Source organism: Sus scrofa, chromosome 1 (assembly GCF_000003025.6).
Source record: "Sus scrofa isolate TJ Tabasco breed Duroc chromosome 1, Sscrofa11.1, whole genome shotgun sequence".
NCBI classification, from domain to species: Eukaryota; Metazoa; Chordata; class Mammalia; order Artiodactyla; family Suidae; genus Sus; species Sus scrofa.
Window position 1 is genome coordinate 270,108,422 of NC_010443.5, and position 21,886 is coordinate 270,130,307.

Consider the following 21,886-nt stretch of genomic DNA (forward strand, 5'->3'; position numbering starts at 1 on the left):
AAAAAATGCCCTGGACAATACTGCTACGAGATATGGTCACAAGGAGGCCTGTATATGCTCCTGTTTTCTGTAATAAACCCTGATCAAAAAGTTCTGGACTTGCCCTATGACCCAGCAATCCCACTCTTAGGCATATATCCAGATAAAACTCTAATTTGAAAGATACACATACCTCTGTGTTCATAGCAGCCAAGACCTGGAAACAATCTCAATGTCTATCAGAACATGAATGGATAAAAAAGATATGGTACATATATACAAGGGAATACTACTCTGCCATGAAAAAGAATGGAATAATGCCACTTATAGCAACATGGATAGACCTAAAGATTATCATGCCAAGTGAAGTCAGTCAGAAAGAGAAAGACAAATACCATATGATGTCACTTATATACTGAATCTAAAATATGACACAAATGAATTTATCTGTGAAACAGAAGGAAACTCAGACATAGAGAGCAGACTTGTGGTTGCCAAGGAGGAGGGGACCGGGGAGGGAAGGATTGGGAGTGTGCGATTAGCAGAGGCAAACTATGATATATAGGAGGGATAAACAAGAAGGTCCTACTGCATAGCACAGGGAACTGCATTCGACATCCCATGACAACCCATAACGGGAACGAATATAAAAAAAATATAAAGCTGAATCACTCTGCTGTACAGCAGAAATTAACACAACACTGTAAATCGACTATACTTCAGTAAAAATTAAAAAAAAAAACCTTTGGAGTCGAAAGGAGATTCCGTGTTGAGAAAGAGAATGCGTGGATGGGAGGTGCCTGTATATCAGTCCCCATGACCAAGGCACTAGGTGTGTGGACCTGTCTCCTCACGTTCCTCCCCCAGGCCTCGAAGGCGGTTTATTATAATCAGCCTTCAGCCACGGACTCAGAACTGGCTGCTCAGAGAGGTTTATAATGTGCCTGAGGTTCCACAGCTATGGGGCTGCCGGAGTCCTGAGCGGGTTCTTTCCTCGTCTCCCTGAGCCCGGGAGCTGCGGCTCTGTGGACAAACTACTGATCGAGGGTCTCTTCTCCTCCAAGGAAGTTCACTGGCCCCACTTCATGGTCACAGAGTAATGTGGCAAGTGAGCTGGACCCCAGAAGAGCCTGATTTAAGTTTTAGTTCTGTTGGGGGCGCTTCTGTGGATACGTAACATAGCCGGGAAGTGGAACCAATCCATTCTGCCAGGGTTTTGAGACTCATCCTTATGAAAATGAGATCACTTATAAGAAAAGTCAGGGTAGCCGAAAGATCACAGGGAGAAACACTGCTTAGGATGAGACGATCTTAGGAACCCCATTCTTTAAAAAAATAATAATAATTAAATTAAGATATAGCTGATTGACAACGAGGAATGCCATTCTACAGTGAACTGGACCAGTGGAGATGTTCACATCACGTGGTCCAGCATGCTTGGAAGTAAGTTCAAGAAAATAGCTCAATAGGAACAAAAGCGTGTGTATGACTCTGCACTGCCCTGAGAGGCAGGCTGCCTGGGTGCAAAATGTGAGTAAGAGAACCAGTAAAATGTGCAAGATAATGCCCCTGCTCCATCAAGGGCTGCTGTGAGGACAGACTATTAAGTGCAGCAGAGGTCGGTTATTAGAACCTGTAAAAGCAACACTTGAGGCCAAACAATTAAATATCTAATATTATTAGAATTTTTTTTTTTTTAATTTGTCATGGCTGTAGCCTGTGGAAGTTCCTGGGCTAGGGATGGAACCTGCACCACAGCAGTGACAATGCCAGATCCTTAATGGCTAGGCCTCCAGGGGTCTCCAATCAGAATAATTTTAACGATAATTTTTTTTTCTTTTTAGTGTCATAGGTGTGACATATGGAAGTTTCCAGGCTAGGAGCTGAATCAGAGCCACATCTGCAACCTGCACCACAGCTCATGGCAACGCTGGACTCTTAACACACTGAGAAAGGGCAGGGATGGAACCGGCATCCTCTTGGATCCTAGTTGGGTCCGTTACCACTGAGCCATAATGGGAACTCCCAGAATAATTTTAGAAATGATAGGACATCAACACAACACCACACATTTACTCATTCAAAATAACAGTAACTATTACCTTTGTAACAAAAAAAAAAAGCAAAAGTGCTCATGATGCATTCTATCAAAACACCGCAAATGTGTATGCACCCACTGGCATTCTTTCTAGAATTATAAAAGGTTTCAGAATTTCCTAAATTTCCGTCTTAATAGAATTACAAAACCCTTTAAGAGAGCATGCTGTTTACAGCTCCTCCCCAACAGAACATCTGACTCAGAAACGTGTACTTGGAATTCTCCTTAAGAGGAACATTACGTGTTGCGAGATATTATTTACCATTTATCTGCACCACCTATAATTTACTATAATTAAACTACTATAATTTTTGATTAAAAAGGGAAAAGAATTCAAAGCCCAGATATGACAGACTGTCGAAAGACATATGATCAACAGTGAGTAAATAAACAAAAGGACCCGCTCATATTTAGCCAAGAAATACAGGGATCTGGCATGAGCAAAACGAAGTCTAGCTGAGAACTAAGCTATGTCTGAAACTGCTGCTAGGAATTCCCATCGTGGCTCAGTGGTTAATGAACCGGCTCAGTGGTTAATGAACCGGACTAGGATCCATGAGAATGCGGGTTTGATCCCTGGCCTCCCTCAGTGGGTTAAGGATCCACTGCTGCCATGAACTGTGGTGTAGGTCGATGACACGGCTCGGATCCCGTGTTGCTGCAGCTGTGACATCGGCCGGCAGCTGCAGCTCCTGTTCAATCCCTTGCCTGGGAACCTCCACATACCGAGAGCCTAAAAAAAACAAAAGACAAAATAATAATAATAATAATAAAACAAATAAATAAATAAATAAAACTGCTGCTCAATTCTTTCTTTCACTCCAAGAGTATTTATTGAGGGTATGCTTTATAAGACAGTGGGCACTGTTCCAGGGGCTTAGGATACAAGAGTGCACAAGAAAAGTCTGTCTGGCCCTTGTGGAGCTTACAGTGTGAAAGAAAGAAAAACAAACAAGTAAATACATAAAATGTTTGCAGCTGGTAAGTACTAAAGAAAAAAATGAAATAAAGCAGGGAGAGGTTGTGGAAATGGGTGGGGAGGGGAGGGGGGCTTTGTAATTTTAAATATGGTGAAGAAGACAGACATCAAGGACAAGGTGATACCACGGAGAAAGAAGACAGGAATCGAACCCATTGCTCTAACGTGGATAGATAAAAAAAGTCATCTCAGTTTATCAAACTTTTTTTTTTAATTTAGCAGCTTGATCCTAAGGCATCTATCTTCTCCTGACTTCTAAACATACCCAAAGCCATGCACTACTACATCTTTCTAGTTCAGAAAGAACTAAACTTCACCTTCCTGTCCCAGGGCTTTTGCACAGCCCCTCCCTCTACTGAATGTTTGTCCCAGGCCACGTCTGCTTGATCCTCAAGTCCTGTTAAAACTTCAACTGGGAGTTTCTGTTGTGGCTCAGCAGAAACGAACCCCACGAGTATCCATGAGGACGTGGGTTCGATCCCTGGCCTTGCTCAGTGGGTCAAGGATCCAGTGTTGCCTTGAGCTGTGGTGGAGGTTGCCGACGCAATTCGGATCCCGAGTTGATGTGGCTCTGGTGTAGGTTGGCAGCCGCAGCACTGATTCAACCCCTAGCCTGGGAACTTCCATATGGCTTGGGTGCAGCCCTAAAAAAGCAAACAAACAAACAAGAAACCCTTAACTGTCTGTTTTCCTTTACTTAGTAACAGAAATGGACTCATAGACGTTACCAAAGGGGACAGGTGGTGCGAGGGGATGGATTGGGGGCTTGGGATCTGCATATACATACACTAGTGCATGTGGAATGGTTGGTCAAGGCGGACCTTCTAGACAGCACAGGAAACTCTATTTAGTATCCTATGATAACCTATGCAGGAAAAGAATCTGAGAAAGAATGTATACGTCTCTATGCATAACTGAATCACTTTGTTACACAGCAGAAATGAACAAAACATTGTAAATCAACTCTATCAACTCTAACTGTTAAGCCGTACCTGCCGCATATGGAAGTTCCCAGGCTAAGGGTGGAGTCTGAGCTGCAGCTACAGGCCTACACCACAGCTACAGCAACTTGGGATCCAAGCCACATCTGCAACCTACGCTGCAGCTTATGGCGATGCCAGATCCTTAACCCACTGAACAATACCAGGGATCGAACCCACATCCTCACAGACACTATGTCCGATTCTGAACCTGCTGAGCCACAAAGGGAACTCCCAAGGCTCCATAATTTCTAGATGCTTCTCAAAGGTGGCGATTTAAGAGCCACCATCATCTCCTACGAGTCCACTGAACTGTAAAACTTCTGGAGATAGTCCCCTCATCTTTGGTGCATCTCTTAGGAAGCAAAAACAAAAATTTGTTACCGATTTCCTCTCCTGCTTCAGTTCCTGGACATAGCGTGCTAACTCCACCGTGATCTGAGAGGTCATGTTCTCGGAGATAATTTCGTGCTGCCCCGCGTAGTCATTCATCTCGTTCAGGGTGGAAAGGAAAGCCTTACACGCCGTGTACCTGGAAACAGAACACACACCGCTCCTTTTCAAACAAGGCACATCCACCCTAACGCTGCTTCGCTCGGCGAAATAGTAATTAAAACCCCGTTAATTTGATTTCATCTCCCCTCGGGTCTGGACAATTCATTACACATAAGAGTGTTCTCAGCAAAATGGTGCAGAATTAATTACACCCGAAACATTTTTCATTTTGTGAAGCCAAACTGCTCTACATAAGGCAATATTTGGCATTGTTTGTAGCTGTAGTATGACCCCTAATACAAAGACATACATGTAATGGATATGGAAATCTAAATTAGACATAATACTTTTTTTTTTTTTTTTTTTTTTGCTTTTTTAGGGCCACCCCTGCAGCATATGAAAGTTCTCAGGCTAGGGGCTGAATCAAAGCCACAGCTGCTGGCCTATGCCACCGCCATGGCAATGCCAGATCCAAGCCACATTTGCAACCTACACCACAGGTCAAGGCAATGCTGGATCCTTTACCCACTGAGTGGGACCAGGGATCAAACCTGCATCCTTGTGGATACTAGTCAAGTTCATTTCCAGTAAGCCACAATAGGAACTCCAAGACATAATACTTTGGGGCTATTCGTGTTAAGTAAGATGTCTTAATGGATGCCTGAAATATTTCCCAGATGAATGAGCAGTAGGAAGGAGACTCCTGATACTACAAAACCAAATCAAGACATAGAGAGCACAGCCCACACCTCCTGCATTTGCTTATAGTCTAAGCTTTTCCCAATGACCTTAACTGAAACAGTGTGGGACAGGTCTAGTGACTCGGTGTAAGAAAGGTCATCTGAGTAGGTTTTTATTGTCTTTCCCCCAATTTAAAAGCCAACACAAATAGGAATGGGGACTGCAACTCGTTTTTGTAGATGTATCTACCAAAGCTATGTAGATTTCCTTTAGAACCGTCACCAGTGGCATATAGATATTATCACATAATGATCGCTGATAAACACACCTGTATTCTTCTTCCTCCTTTGAGTTCTTTTTAGGTTGGTATTTCTTCGAAAGATTCCTAAAAGGGAAAGGCAGACATGTCACCTTATTCAAAAAGATAACTGAGAGATCAAGAATAAAAGATGAAGTTAATGCTTTTGTTTACAAGTTAAAAAAAAAAAGAATAAAAGATGAAGAATAAGTTTAAAAGAAGTTAAAAAAAAAATCACAAAAGGTCCAGACGTGAACTCCATTTATTTCCTTCGATCTTTCAACAGGAAGGACTTGCACAGCGCTGACTCTTTTACCTAAGGGTGGAGCAAATGAGAACAAAAGTGGTCGCCGGCCGGTCACTCACCTAGACGTTAAGACCTGACCTTATTTAACTGGACAGTGGGACTATGTGTTTCTCTGCAGTGGCTTTTATTTGCAGAACTGAGCGGAGGACAGTTCTTCTTACCAGGCTACCAGTCCCTATTTCCTAATTATCATCCTTAGAGCATTTTTACTCTCAATCCAAGGCAAGCATACGGACTGGGTCCAAATGTCTAAATTAAACATTGAAGTGCCTATAAGGCATGTTTTCAAGGCGTGGGGCCGCCTCCCAAAGACCTAAGGAAACCTACCTGTGACTAAATCTTCTTGAGGGAAGTAGAGACGATATTTGGGAGATGTTCATGCTAGGACATTTACGGAGGAGAACTTTTAACTTGCCTTTAGCAGGCTTTCACTGCATCCACTCTGATCAGCCTAAATCACCCTAATCTCTCTGCCTAATCCCAACTCCAAGGCCAAAAATCCAAACACTCCCCTGTACATTCTCTACATTAAAAAAAATTTTTTTTTCTTTTTTGTCTTTTTGCCATTTCTTGGGCCACACCCGAGGCATATGGAGGTTTCCAGGCTAGGGGTCGAATCGGAGCTGTAGCTGCCGGCCTACGCCAGAGCCACAGCAACGTAAGACGCAAGCCGCGTCTGCAACCTACACCACAGCTCACGGCAACGCCGGATCCTTAACCCACTGAGCAAGGCCAGGGATTGAACCCGCCACCTCATGGTTCCTAGTCGGATTCGTTAACCACTGAGCCACAAGGGGAACTCCCTAAAAAAATTTTTTTTTAATTTAAGTATGGTTGATTTATAATCCTGAGTTAGTTTCTGGTATACAGCAAAGTGACTCAATTATACATATATGTGTGTGTGTGTGTGTGTGTGTGTGTGTGTGTGTGTGTGTGTGTGTGTGTGTGTGTGTGTGTGTATTCCTTTTCATATTCTGTTCCATATGGTTTACCACAGGATATTGAATATAGTTCCCTGGGCTACACAGTAGGACCTTGTTGATTATCCATCCTAAATATAATAGTTTGCATCTGCTAACCGCAAACTCCCAATCATTCCTCCCCCATCCCCTTTGCCCTTGGCAACCACATGTCTGCTCTCTATGTCCGTGAGTCTATTTCTGTTTCATAGATTAAGTTCATGTGTATCATATTTGAGATTCCACATATAAGTGATATCATACAGTATTTCTCTTTCTCTTTCTGACTGACTTCATTTAGTATGATAATCTTTAGGTCCATCCATGTTGCTGCAAATGCCATTGTTTCATTCTTTTTTATGGCTGAGTAATACTCTATTGAGTATATATGGCACATCTTTTTTTTTTTTTTTTTTTTTTTATTATTTTCCCACTGTACAGCAAGGGGCTCAGGTCATCCTTAGATGTATACATTGCAGTTACAGTTTTTTCCCCCACCCTTTCTTCTGTTGCGACATGAGTATCTAGACATAGTTCTCAATGCTATTCAGCAGGATCTCCTTATACATCTATTCTAGGTTATGTCTGATAAGCCCAAGCTCCCGATCCCTCCCACTCCCTCCCCCTCCCATCAGGCAACCACAAGTCTCTTCTCCAAGTCCATGATTTTCTTTTCTGAGGAGATGTTCATTTGTGCTGGATATTAGATTCCAGTTATAAGTGATATCATTTGGTATTTGTCTTTGTCTTTCTGGCTCATTTCACCCAGGATGAGATTCTCTAGTTCCATCCATGTTGCTGCCAATGGCATTATGTCATTATTTTTTATGGCTAAGTAGTATTCCATTGTGTATATAGACCACATCTTCCGAATCCAATCATCTGTCGATGGACATTTGGGTTGTTTCCATGTCCTGGCTATTGTGAATAGTGCTGCAGTGAACATGCGGGTGCATGTGTCTCTTTTAAGTAGAGCTTTGTCTGGATAGATGCCCAAGAGTGGGATTGCAGGGTCATATGGAAGTTCTATGTATAGATTTCTAAGGTATCTCCAAACTGTTCTCCATAGTGGCTGTACCAGTTTACATTCCCACCAGCAGTGCAGGAGGGTTCCCTTTTCTCCACAGCCCCTCCAGCACTTGTTATTTGTGGATTTATTAATGATGGCCATTCTGACTGGTGTGAGGTGGTATCTCATGGTAGTTTTGATTTGCATTTCTCTTATAATCAGCGATGTTGAGAATTTTTTCATGTGTTTGTTGGCCATCTGTATATCTTCCTTGGAGAAATGTCTATTCAGGTCTTTTGCCCATTTTTCCATTGATTGGTTGGTTTTTTTTGCTGTTGAGTTGTATAAGTTGCTTGTATATTCTAGAGATTAAGCCCTTGTCAGTTGCATCATTTGAAACTAGTTTCTCCCATTCTGTAAGTTGTCTTTTTGTTTTCTTTTTGGTTTCCTTTGCTGTGCAAAAGCTTTTCAGTTTGATGAGGTCCCATGGGTTTATTTTTGCTCTAATTTCTATTGCTTTGGGAGACTGACCTGAGAAAATATTCATGATGTTGATGTCAGAGAGTGTTTTGCCTGTTTTCTTCTAGGAGTTTGATGGTGTCCTGTCGTATATTTAAGTCTTTCAGCCATTTGGAGTTTATTTTTGTGCATGGTGTGAGGGTGTGTTCTAGTTTCATTGCTTTGCATGCAGCTGTCCAGGTTTCCCAGCAATGCTTGCTGAATAGACTTTCCTTTTCCCATTTGATGTTCTTGTATATGGCACATCTTTATCCATTCCTCTGTTGACAGACATTTGGGTTGTTTCCGTATCTCGGCTTCTATAAATAAGTGCTGCAGTGAACATTGGTAGGCATGCATTTTTTGAATTAGAGTTTTATATGCCCAGAAGTGGGACTGCTGGATCATACAGTAACTTTATTTATAGTTTTTAGAGGAAACTCCATACTGTTTTCCATGGTGGCTACAGCAATTTACATTCCCTCCAACAGTGTAGGAAGGTCCCATTTTCTCCACACCCTCTCCAGCATTTATTATTTACAGACTTTTTAGTGATGGTCACTCAGACTGGTGTGAGGTGATACCTCATTGTTTTGTGCATTTCCCTGATAATTAACGACGCTGAGCATCTCTTCATTTGCCAACATACAGCCGTCTCTATGTCTTCTTTGGAGAAGTGTCTATTTAGGTCTTCTGTCCATTTTTGGATTGGGTTGCTTGATTTTTTTTGTTATGGAGTCATATGAGCTGTTTATGCATTTTGGAAACCAAGCTCTTGTTGGTCGCATCATTTGCACATGTTTTCTCCGGCGTGGGTTGTCTTTTTGTTTTGTTTAAGCTTTCTTCTGCTGTGTGTGATTAGGTCCCATTTGTTTCTTGCTATTGCCTTGAGAGACTGACCTTAGAAAACACTGCTATGATGTCTCTCAGAGAATGTTTTGCCTATGTTCTAAGAGGTAATCTCGAAAAAAGAAAACTCACTAACATCACTGCCACTGGCTGATTTCCCTTGGGTCCTGCTTTTGGTTTCCATGGTTAGAAGGAGCTGACATGGGCCACTGTGAGACTCTTCACTTGACCGCATCTCAGCATTCACTTCCCTGTTTATTCCCTGTTGCTATTCCTCTTTTAGAGCAGCTACTTTCATTATTCCACAAGCCATTTCTTTCATTTTCATTTCCCCTGAATCTATAGCTCTACCTAGAAAAATGTACAATAATAAATTTACAACTTGGGGGGGGTCATTTTGTTTTTTTAGGGCTGCACCTGCAGCGTATGGAGGTTCCCAGGCTAGGGGTCCAATCGGAGCTATAGCTGCTGGCCAAAGCCAGAGCACAGAGCCTTTACCGTGACCTCTACCACAGCTCATGGCAATGCTGGATCCAACAACTTTGATCATGTTAGAGTTTACAGGCAAAGTGAAATGTGAGTTTGTCTCTACCAAGTATCACTGGATGATGTGAGAGACAGTACACTTTAGTAAAAAGGACGTTGTTCTAGAAATCCAGAGACCATGTGCCTAGATGGTGTGACCTGGGACAAAGCAACAGGCAAGTCTCTGCTTCCAGCTCTTCACCTGTGAGTCCGAGGTGCACTGTTGAGTCTACTGTCCCTTAAAGTTTGCAAATTCGGCCACAGCAACGCGGGATCTGAGCCAAGTCTGCGACCCACACTGCAGCTCACAGCAACGCCAGATCCTTAACCCACTGAGCGAGGCCAGGGATTGAACCCAGATCCTCATGGATACTAGTCACGTTTGTAACCCACTGAGTCACAGTGTGAACTCCCTCCACAATTACTTTAAAATGAAGGCATGAGCATATAACAATTTAAAAATTATAATTAGACAAATTGATGAAAGAAAGATGTACCCACTTGGAGGTTACTATCCCGTGAGCTACGCTTAAACAAACCACGCTGTGTTTTCTCTACTGATACTGTGGATACCTGGCAAATATTAGTTAACAGGTATAGACCCAAAAGAATGTGAAAAAGCAGTATCTCTTGGAAGCATGTGCTTTAGAGGAAAAATAATTAAAAAATCATTCAAATAATTTCAATTTGTTTATTGAAAGCATAGTAGAATTTTTGAGTTGGTTTACCACACTTCATCCTTAAAAAGGTAGATTTTAATAAAAATAATAGCTCCTACTTACATGTCCCAGGGATAAAAGGAAAAAGCCATGGAAAGCAGATAACTAGATAATCAATAACTCCTTTTCCAAATAGAGTAAGAGCAGCATATACGAGATTGAGAGTACTGAAAAAACCTAGAGGTTACATGTGAGATATTTTTAGTGCATGATTTTAAATATTAACCATCTCTTCTGCTAACTATAAATTACAAATAGAAAGCCACTTCTAAATTCACATCACATATATAAACTCATTCAAAACTATTTGTTTGTTTGTTTGTTTGTTTTTTGTCTTTTTTACTTTTCTAGGGCTGATTCTGCGGCATATGGAGGTTCCCAAAGGGGTCGAATCGGAGTTGTAGCCACCAGCCTACATCAGAGCCACAGCAATGTGGGATCTGAGCCGCATCTGCAACCTACACCACAGCTCATGGCAATGCCGGATCCTTAACCCACTGAGCAAGGCCAGGGATCGAACCCGAAACCTCATGGTTCCCAGTTGGATTCGTTAACCACTGACCCATGACAGGAACTCCTCAAAACTGTTATTTTAAAGATTTACTTAAATCCATATTTTCTCTTTAGCTTCCTGTCCTGGGCAGCCATTTAAAAATAACTTAAATTTTTATCACCTTGAAGAAAACATAGTTTGAATAGATCCAGGTGAAACCCAGCACTCCTTATAGTTCCACTCGACCAGACAAATCATAAACAGGATTCAAGATGTGCTGTGGGTGATCTCCTGTGAAGACAGCTCAGTGCTGAGGAATGAGTGTCACTTTGACAATGTTAGCGTCTGCAGCATTCACGATGCTTCTTAGAAGCATCAATGAATAATTCACCAAAATGCCAGCAGAAAACTAAAAGCTTAAGAGGTCTAGAAGGAAACTTCAGATCTAAGACTATTTCTCTTAGGGACCACTAAAAAAAAAAAAAAAAAAAAAAATCAACTTTCGTTTCCATTTTCTGGAGATGGGCTCTCTCACCCTATCTGTATGAAGTTATTTAAAAAACAAGCAAGCAGATAAACCATAAAAAGCAACAAGCTAGTGGATAAACCATAAAAAGCATCTTTAGGTCCTGCACAGGGAACTATAGCCAGTCGCTTGTGATAGAATGTGATAGATGATAAAACGAGAAAAAGAATGTATATATATGTATGACCGGGTCGCTCTGCTGTACAGCAGAAATTGACACAAATTGTGGATCAACTATACTTTTATAAAAAAAAATTTTTAAAACATCTTTACATTTATGGGGTCTTTCTGAGAAATTTCAAGTGTTTTAACACTTGCTTCTCAAGCAGGCTAATTAAAAGCTAAGAGGAAATACACAACTTTTAATAAGGATGCTGGCTTTAAAATTGGTTGATCCTGGAGTTCCCATCGTGGCACAGTGGTTAACAAATCTGCCTAGGAACCATGAGGTTGAAGGTTCGATCCCCGGCCTTGCTCAGTGGGTTAACGATCTGGCATTGCCGTGAGCTGTGGTGTGGGTTGCAGATGTGGCTCGGATCTGGCGCTGCTGTGGCTCTGGTGTAGGCCGGTGGCTACAGCTCCAATTCGACCCCTAGCCTGGGAACCTCCATATGCCACAGGAGCAGCCCTAGAAAAGGCAAAAAAAAAAAACCCCAAAAAACCAACAAAAAAAATTGGTTGATCCTAAGAGTTGCAGGAAGACTTTTGAAAAGGAGATGCCTGGGCCCCATTCAGACCTTCTGAAATGGAAGGTCCAGGGTTGGACCCAGGGATGGTTTGGTTTTTTGCTCTCCATCGCTCATATTTTTAAAAGCTCACCACAAGATTTCCAGATGAGGATGGCAAAATAAAATCGGATCAGAGAATTGTGATTTTCCAACGAGAGGTGAAAAATAAAAGCCAGGACATTTCTTGAAGGCAGAAAAATAAGCCAGGGCAGAAGGGCACATAGTAACCTCAGTCTACACACTGGGAAGTGGTGATCGGCATGAGGGACAGAAGACAGCGGGACAGTGCAGGACAGATGCTGACGCCGCCATCCTCACAGGTACCAGGGAAATCTCTGAAAATCGATCCAGATAGAAAGCAAGAGAGCACTCGGGAAACAGTGACAGACAGGCTCGGAGAGGACGACATGCAGGTGGACCACCCAGACTCCAGGACTCGGCTGGCCACCTGGGTCTTCACTTCCCAGGGCTGCAAGCCAAAGCTCTCGAGGGGGCCGCCCCAAACTTAGGGACTCCCAAGGAAGAGGAGACACCTTTGCCCTAAGGACGGGAACACCCAAACAGAACCCCTAACAAAGTTTCAGAGAAGAGACAACAGAACGGAGAGTCTCAAAGACAAGATGTACAAAACCAGGCGCTTTTGAAACTGTCCCCATGAGGTTAACAGAAACCGGGGACTAGCAAATTTTTTAGCTTGTCTTACAGCCTATTAAAAAAAAAACCAAAAACTCCTCTGCTTGTAACCTGCCTCCACTGATAAAGCGTGCTTAAACTGTGGCTATAAAAGGCTTGCACGTCCTCTGAGCATCATGCAGCCTAAACAATGTTTGCCTGAGTTGTTTTCCAGGAACTTGGAGTCGGCTGCGTCCAGACGGGGCTCAAGCCAGCTAAGGCTGGTTGGAACCACTGAAAACTGAGCTGGCAAAGGTGTCTGAGGAGTGACCTTTTGACGTCAGAGGGCGCAAAACTCCACCCTAGGATCATGCTGGGTGCCTGCATTTTTTAATATGCATCCCATGAAGAAGCACGGTCCCCAACTACACCTGCACAGAGCATGGGTCACCTAGCTTACCTTTTCCCTACCTGCAATCACCTTTCTCCATGCCCAGGACCCGCTGCTTCTTTATCCCATAAATACCCCCAGCCCCTCACCTTCAGGGAGGTGGATCTGAGACATGTGCTCCCTTGACAGCCTTGTAAATTAACCTTTCCTCTGCTACAAACCTCAGTACCTTGGTTTTTTTCTCTGCTGCAAACCTCAGTACCTTGGGTGGCTTGCTGCGTGTGGGCAAACCTGATTTGGTAACACTTTCCCCGCTCTGACCCTATAATGAAGCTCAGAGAGAAAGACCAGTGGAACCAGAAACATGGTAACAGTCATTCATCTGCATTCTATCAGATCAAAAAGGGGCACTGGAAGTTCCCTTGCAGTACAGGGATTAAGAACCTGGCATTACTGCAGCTGGGACGCAGGTTGCAACTGGAGCTTGGGTTTGATCCCTGGCCTGGAAACGTTCACGTACAAATAAATACATAAACGGCACTGGTGTTGCTTATGTTAATAGCAAAAACAACCCAAGATGTTTACATGCTTTCTCTCATGAGGTTCCCTCAACAACCTTATAAGGTGGGGACTATCGTCATTATAATTATTCACAAACCACAGATGAAAAAAACAAAGCACAGAGAGTAATGTGCCCCAAATCATACTACTATTAAGTGGAAGAACCGTCTCAGGCACTGGGACTCTAGAATCTGTTCCTCGTAACCATTTCACTAAATACAGAAGAAGAGGAATGGAGGAGGGAGGGAAAAAAGAAAATGACAGCAAAACCCTAATCTGGAAGAAAACATATAAGGAAACAAAGCAAACCCAAGCTCCTCCACAATAGAAGCAAACCATAAAAGCACAAAGCTAAGAAAGCAGCAACCTCCTGACGACAGGATAAAACAGAATGGGATGAAAAGGGAGCTGTGAGGTGAAGGAAATGAACTTGGAACTAAAACACACCACTCCGGAGCTAATAAATACATGAGGCTGGATATCCTATTTAATAGAGGAAAGGTTTCAGATGATCATAAGGTGAAAAGCAACTCTCAAAGTCAGAGGGAAAAAAGAACAAGTTGCTGTAACACAAGGAAACGTCGTATCCCTGAAGCATATGACCTAAAAAGTGGAATAGAAAACATACTCAGGTATAATTGAAGGCAGTTTCCCTGAAAGAAGTGACTTTGCCCATGAAAGGGCTAGAAGGGAAACTAACAAAGACAGAGCAACCACAAGGCACTGCTTAGTGAAGTTATATAACTGCTAAGTGGAACAAAAAAAAACCTCTTCACATCCAGGGTCCAAAAAGCAAGTCACCTACAAAGAAAGAGAAGATGTAGCTGACTTCAGACTTTTCCACCAGAAAACAATGTAACAACAAGGTCTGGAGAGATACAAAGTACCACCGGAGAATAATCCATTCAGATTGCTGTCAAGTACAACATGGAGCGAAATCCCAGAAAGTTCCAAGGTGCAAAACTTGATTTTTGATTTATGCGGGCAACTATTTACATAGCATTTACATTGTATTGAGTACTGTGAATAATTTAGAGACGACTTAAAATATATGGAAGGATGGGTAGGTTATACACAAATACTAAGCCTTGTTACAGAAGGGACCTGGGCATTTTCAGATTTCCGTATCTAAGGGGAGGAGGGGGCCTGGAACCAATCCCCAACAGATACCAAGGGGTGACGGTATGGCAGTGTTCTCAAAACAAAAGAACTCGAGGATTACTAGGGGGAAAATACCCTATTTTTCCTGATGCCAACAAACAAGTGAGGAAGCTGTGGTAGGAGGAATGGGGATGGGCATAAATCTATAATTTAGACAGATTTACTGTGAGACTCATGTTACCGACCAAATTATATAACTCAATTAGGAGAGGAAGTAAACAAGTAAATACTATTTTCTTTATCTTTCCTCGCAGTGAGTCAATTGAGCCTGTTTAAAACTATACCATGAGTTTAAAAAACAAAAACAACAAAACAGTCATGACACCCTACACATTTTTCATAATCTTTTTGCTAAATCTCGTAAAAACGTGTTTAATGTTTTGAGTTCGGCAAATCCTGCAGTTTCACTTTAAGGTCTTTTTGCACTGTTCAAGTACATTTCAGTTTAATATTCTGTGTATGCAAAAGGCAATGAGAGGTTTTATGAAATGACTGCTACACAGTTTCCTTTTCTATTTACAATGAGCTCCAATTTTTAAAATTGACCAGAACAAGAATGGTTCATCAAGAAGAAAGAACGGGAGGAATTCCCATTGTGGCGCAGTGGTTAACAAATCCGACTAGGAACCATGAGGTTGCGGGTTCGATCCCTGACCTCGTTTCGTTCAGTGGGTTAAGGATCTGGCGTTGCTGTGAGCTGTGGTGTAGGTCTCAGACGCGGCTCGGATCCCGAGTTGCTGTGGCTCTGGCATAGGCCGGTGGCTACAGCTCCGATTCGACCCCTAGCCTGGGAACCTCCATGTGCCGCGGGAGTGGCCCTAGAAAAGGCAAAAAGACAAAAAAAAAAAAAAAAAAAAAGAAGAAGAAGAAGAAAAGAAGAAAGTATGAAGGGCTCAAATGTATAAAAACCCATTCAATCACATCATAGTAAGAGAAACAAAAATTTCTGCTCAGACTTAGCAACGTTTACTTATCAAATTGGCAAAGATTAAAAAAAAAAAAAAAAAAAGTGGGTAACGAGAAACACCGAGGGTCAAGGTAAGCAGCACTGCCACGCACTCTGGGATGGTGATAAGGCTGGCCGCGTCTGAGAAGGGCAACTTGGCAAATTCTACTAGAACCAAAATGCTACTTTTCGGAACTTGGGCTCTAGATATGCTTTTTGCCCAAGTGTATTATTCAAGGCTATTCATTGCAACTTTGTTCAGAGTTGCAAACAATTGGAAACAATCAACATATCCACCAATTCAACACTGTAGAGCTGTAAAAAATAAAAATGAACTCCCAGAATAATCTCCAGGATGCAGAAAGGCCAGGGCAACTGAACTGCTGGGGAAGTGAGGAAGAAAACACACTTCGTTGCCTGTGTATATATAATATCTCTGGAAGGCTACATAAGAGACAGATAACAGTTATTGTTCCCTGGGACACAGGTAAGAGAAGGGACACTTCACGGTAAACCATTTTGTACCATCAGAATTTTTAAATCATATGAATTCACTACCTGGTCGTAACAAATAATTTATTTTATTTGTTTTTTTTAAGAAATAATTGCTAAGGGCAATTAATAGTTGGTTCTGTTATACAGGTCATATAAGACGTTTGAAAATTATATTAAGAAGTTGACCCTACTTTGCCTTGAATAGATAGTACCTAGAGCAAGGGTCAACAAACTTTGCATATACATACATATGCAAAGTCATAAAGGGCTGGATAGTAAATCAGTACATATTTTAGACTTGAAAGTAGGTCATGGTCATGTGGGCTTTGCTGCACTCTTCAACTGCCACTGTTTTGCAGCCACAGACAATACAGAAATGAATGGATCTACCTGTATTCCAACGAAACTTTATTTACAAAGCCAGGCATTGATGGATTTGGCCTCAGTAATTGGTAGTTTGCTCACCAATGACCTACAAAACCCAAAGGCTGAATTATCACCTTCTACGTCTAAAATAAGTTAGCATTTCTCTCTAGTGCAGAAATTATTTAATGACAGACATCTCCCCCAAAAGTGCAGGATGGTTTTTCAACGTCATACTGCTATTTCAAGGAAGTCTTTGTTGAATATACTCCAGTCACACTGGCCTCTCCTTTCCTTGAACATGTCCCCACCTCAGGACCTTTGCACGTGCTGATTCCTTGGCCTAGAAGAACTACTGTCAGACCTTTGCATGTCTCCTTGTCTGGAAGTTCTCAAGCAATGGGTTTTCCCTGGCCAGTCAGTCTGGCTAAGTAACCCCTGCTTCTCATCCTGGTCCATATTGCATCAATGGTTTTACTTATTTGGGGTGAGAAATGTTATTTTTTAATTGATTTATTGCCTTACTTATTTGCATGCAGATTTTTTCCACAGTGAGAGGGTAAGCCTGTCAGGTTGAGTGAGGCACTTTCTTTGTCTCCTTCATCAGAGCCCCCCACCTCCCCTCAACTCTGCTGATACATTGTTAGTCGTTCTGGCTTTTTGTTTTTGGGGGGCTTTTCGTCTTTTTGCCTTTTCTAGGGCCACTCCCGAGGCATATGGAGGTTCCCAGGCTAGGGGTCGAATCGGAGCTGTAGCCACCGGCCTACGCCAGAGCCACAGCAACACTGGATCCGAGCCTTGTCTGCGACCTACACCACAACTCATGGCAATGCTGGATCCTCAACCCACTAAGCAAGGCCAGGGATCGAACCTGAAACCCCACGGTTCCTAGTTGGATTCATTAACCACTGCGCCACGACAGGAACTCCCAGTTGTTCTGTCTGTTAAACCCTCCTCAGCCCTCATAAGCCTGGGCAGACACATAATTCTCCTCTAAGCAGTGCTGACCAAATACTGTAGACCTGTTCCCTGTGGACTGATTCTTCCTAAGACTATTTACTTAAGCACCTATTACGTACCAGGCACTGTTCCAGACACAGGAATGGGGATTCATGAGCAAACCTGACTCAATGAGCACCCCCCTTGAGAGGCTTATATTGTAGCAGGGAAGATAGTCAACAATACAATATTATAGGAAAATCATATGATGGGTTAGACAGTTATCAGCGCTTTGGAAAAACTGAAAAGTCCAGCAGGGAGACAAGGAGGGCCTCGTGGAGCAGGTGGCATCTGAGCAAAGACCTGAAGGGGGTGAGGGAGTTGGCCACGTGGATCCTGAGGAATGAACCTCTAGATGACATCTTTATGAAAAGCCACATCCCTGGGGTGAGTGCGTGCCGGGCACGTGCAGGATACAGCAAGGAGACCCGTAAGGGCAGAGAAAGGAAGGGACAAAGGGAAAGAGACACTGTCAGAGAGGCAGGGGGACCTGTTCGTGCAGAGCTTTGTAGGACATCAAAGTAAGGAGTCTGGATTGACTCAGTGTGAAGTGGGGAGACGCTGGTGTTTTGAAGGAGGAGTACGGTGACCTGGCTGCCTTGTGGAAAAGATGAATAGGGAATAAGGGAGGAATACGGGAAATCAGATAGAAGACTCAAAATAACGCAGGCAGGAGGCAGCGATGGGGATTCGGACCACAATGGCGACAGTGGAGTACGAGAAGTACTCCAGTACTAAGAAGGGCTTGGGTCCTGGATAAATCTGGAAAGCAGAGGCACCAGGGCTTCCTGGCTTGGATGGGGGTGGGGGGGTGTGGCGAAGGAGAGGAGCCGAAGAGGACCCTGGGGATTTGAATGGAAGCAAGGAGGGATGTAACCGCCCCTCCTGGAGACGGGGTGGGGGGTGCTGGGTTTGAGTGGAGAGATTCAGTTCAGACTTGTTACACATCAGGTGATTTGAAGGTCTCCAAATAGTGCCTTAAACCCAAATGTGTAACCTGTTTCTGGAGTTCAGGACAGAGATCTAGCTTGGAGACACATATCTGCTGCCATAACGATGGTACTTAAAGCCGTGGGTGAGATCCCCAGGGGAGTATAGACGACAGGGAAGAGGACGAGGAACCGGGCACCAGGGCATGTCGGGGCAAAGACGCAGGAGGACAGGAGGAACCACGGGGGAGGCTGAGAAGAGTTTCCGGTGAGATAGGAAGGAAGCCAAGAGACTGCGGTTTCCAATGCCAAGTCCGATGCCAGGTGTGGCAAGTGTTTCGAGGAGGGAGCAGGCACTCCAGCAAAGCTGCTGAGGGGTCAAAGCCAGCGAGGACTGAGGCCAGGCCACTGGGTGGGACAAGATGAAGGTCACTGGCGCCTTAGGAGCAGTTCCAGTGCAGAGTGGTGGGTGGGGACCTCGAGGGAGGACACTGTTGGGACAGTTCGCTGCAAAGGGAGGCAAACAAATGGTGGCAGCTGGTGGGGGAAGTGAGCTCAAGAGTTTTGTTTTGTTTCGGTCTTTTTAGGCGCCTGAGGCATATGGAAGTTTCCAGCCTAGGGGCTGAATCAGAGCTGTAGCTGCCAGCCACAGCCACAGAAACGAGGGATCTGAGCCACGTCTGCGACCTACACCACAGCACACCGCAATGCTGGATCCTTAACCCACTGAGCGAGGTCAGGGATGGAACCTGCGACCTCATGGGTACCAGCTGGATTCGTTACCATGGAGCCACAATGGGAACTCCAAGAGTTTTGTTTTCTTTGTGTTTTTTTAATGATGGGAGACAGTGGTGCACATTTGTGCCAATGGGGATAATCCAGTCCAGAGTGAAGCACTGATGACACAGGAACAGAGCAGAGAACTAGTAGGACAGAGTCGGAGAGACACAGGGGGAGAGGGCATAAGCTGGATGTAGACAGGAGCATCCGGGAGAGGGGACATCCAGGTGTGGGAACAGGTACAGACAGGTGGGTCAGAGTGTGTCCAAGTCCATTTTCTTCTAGCTGCTTCAGTTTTCTCAGTGAAGTAGGCAGGGAAAGGAGGTGTTGAGGTTTGAGGCAAGAGAAGCTACGAAAGACTCAAGCAAGTAGGATAGGGCATCAACCAAGGAGAGAGAGGACAACTACCCATCAGCATCAAGGGCCCCGCCCAGATCTCAGTAAAAAGATGAGAAGCCCAAAGGATTAGTCATTGCCGGTAAGGCAGCGCTGGATTACTCGTAAGCTTTTATCAGTTTTTCCCAATAACTACAACTTCAGATACTTCGTGGATGTAATGAAACAAATGCTAATATTTAAAGTCTCAGGAAAAGTACTTCCCAAGAGATTGCCATCACAGCAGGAATATCACCGCTCTATTTCAAGTTGTGAAACACGATCCCACAATAGGGGAAAGTGGTCGGTGGAACGCTATTAAACATTACCTGAACCTTTAATTATTGGGATCTGGAGTCTTTACCAAGAGCCTCCAATTTTGTTACCTGAATCCTCGGTTCCCTCACAGAGGGTGATGAGAAAGGGCAGGGAGCCAGCTGCTTTTCAGGGGAGAGCAAAGAAAGCACCTGCTCTTCACAAGGTAGAACTGATGGCAGAAGATTGCCATCAATGGAGATGATGACATCTAATGACAAACCCCCAGAGCGAAACAAAACAGTGGACTAAAGCTCCAGGAAAAGGGGGTGTGCGCTAACAGAAAAAGAAGACCACAGACAGAGATAAATCCATTAGGTGAGAGCTTATTTTGGCCAAAGCTGTTACGTAACCCGTGTTCCCACAAAAGACTTTTTACGACTTAATGTTTAAATAATTAACATGAAGCAGCTCATTCTCCAGTCCCAGTTTCAGTTTTAAAAGCCTTCAAGTGCTAATGAGGCTGATATACATGCAGGGCACAATTCATCTGGAATAATATTTATTAATTTATTAATTTTTTATAAATAAAGTTATTTAAGAGTAAAGGCATTATCAAATTATTTATATTTAATAATTTACTTATCTTGAAAGAAATTTATTTATTAATTTTTTGCCCCACCCATGGCATGTAGAAGTTTTGTGTATGTGTCTTTTTAGGGCCACATCCATGGCATACGGAGGGTCCCAGGCTAGGGGTCGAATGGGAGCATTAGCCGCTGGCCTATGTCACAGCCAGATCTGAGACACGCCTACAACCTACACAGCGGTGTATGGCAATGCCAGATCCTTAACCCACCAAGCGAGGGCAGGGATCAAACCTATGTCCTCATGGACACCAGTCAGATTTGTTTCTGCTGAGCCATGATGGGAACTCCCTATCAATTAAAATTTTAATTCAATATATTTAATACTTTATTTTTACTATTAAATAATTTATTAATAATACATAAAATTTACAGTTTATTGAAATTTATATACATCAATAAAATTTATTTACAAAAACTATTTCCCTGAGCAGCACATGCTACATTTGTTTTTTACTCACTGGAAACAAAACTTATCATCCATAAAAGAGTACTATAAGTACCACTTAGGTTCTTATTTATAAACAACCACCCTATATATAAGAACCCAGAAAAAAAAAAAAAAAAAAAAAGAACCCAGATTCTTTAAAAGACAGATGGCATTCACCTTATCCAGATGGTCTTTGGATTAAAACAAAACGTTTTCTAAACCAAAAGTCATCTAGACATTTCACAAGTCTTAAAACAATCTGCACAAACCAGTTCAACCCATCAAGAAATCATTCATGATTTTGCCACTTCAAGTTTAGTTCTACCAGCAACGTTTAAACGTTTTGGGTAAAAACACAAATTTCTTGGATAGTTTCATCACTGAAGGTGTCCGAAGGGCCTCCACCAGACCTCTCCAATGTTGCTGGAGGGAGCATGAATCCGAAAAGCTCCTGGAAAACTAACTCCATCTACTAAAGCTAAATATACACAACACCTTTGACCCAGGAATTCCACACCTGGGTCTATACTTTATAGCCCCAAATTGGAAACAAGAAATAATCTAGTGACAGCAGATTGGTCAAAACTGTGATTGGAGTGGAGGAGCAATGAGATCCTGCTGTATAGCACTGGGAACCATACCCAGTCACTTGTGATGGAGCACGATGGAGGATGATGCGAGGAAAAGAATATATGTGTGTGTGTGACTGGGTCACTTTGCCGTACCATAGACAATTGACGGAGCACTGTAAACCAACTATAATGGAAAAAATAAAAATCATTTAAAAAAACAGTGATACATTCATACACCAAAATATTA

General features: G+C 43.0%; 1 protein-coding gene across 1 annotated transcript in view; it reads right to left on the reverse strand.

Annotated features, from left to right (window-relative positions):
• Positions 1-21,886, reverse strand: part of FNBP1 (formin binding protein 1) — a 137,846-nt gene that overhangs the window by 66,055 nt on the left and 49,905 nt on the right. Inside the window, 2 exon segments of the mRNA XM_021070148.1 lie at positions 4,421-4,568; positions 5,541-5,597. Of these exon segments, the coding sequence (XP_020925807.1) occupies positions 4,421-4,568; positions 5,541-5,597 (205 nt within the window).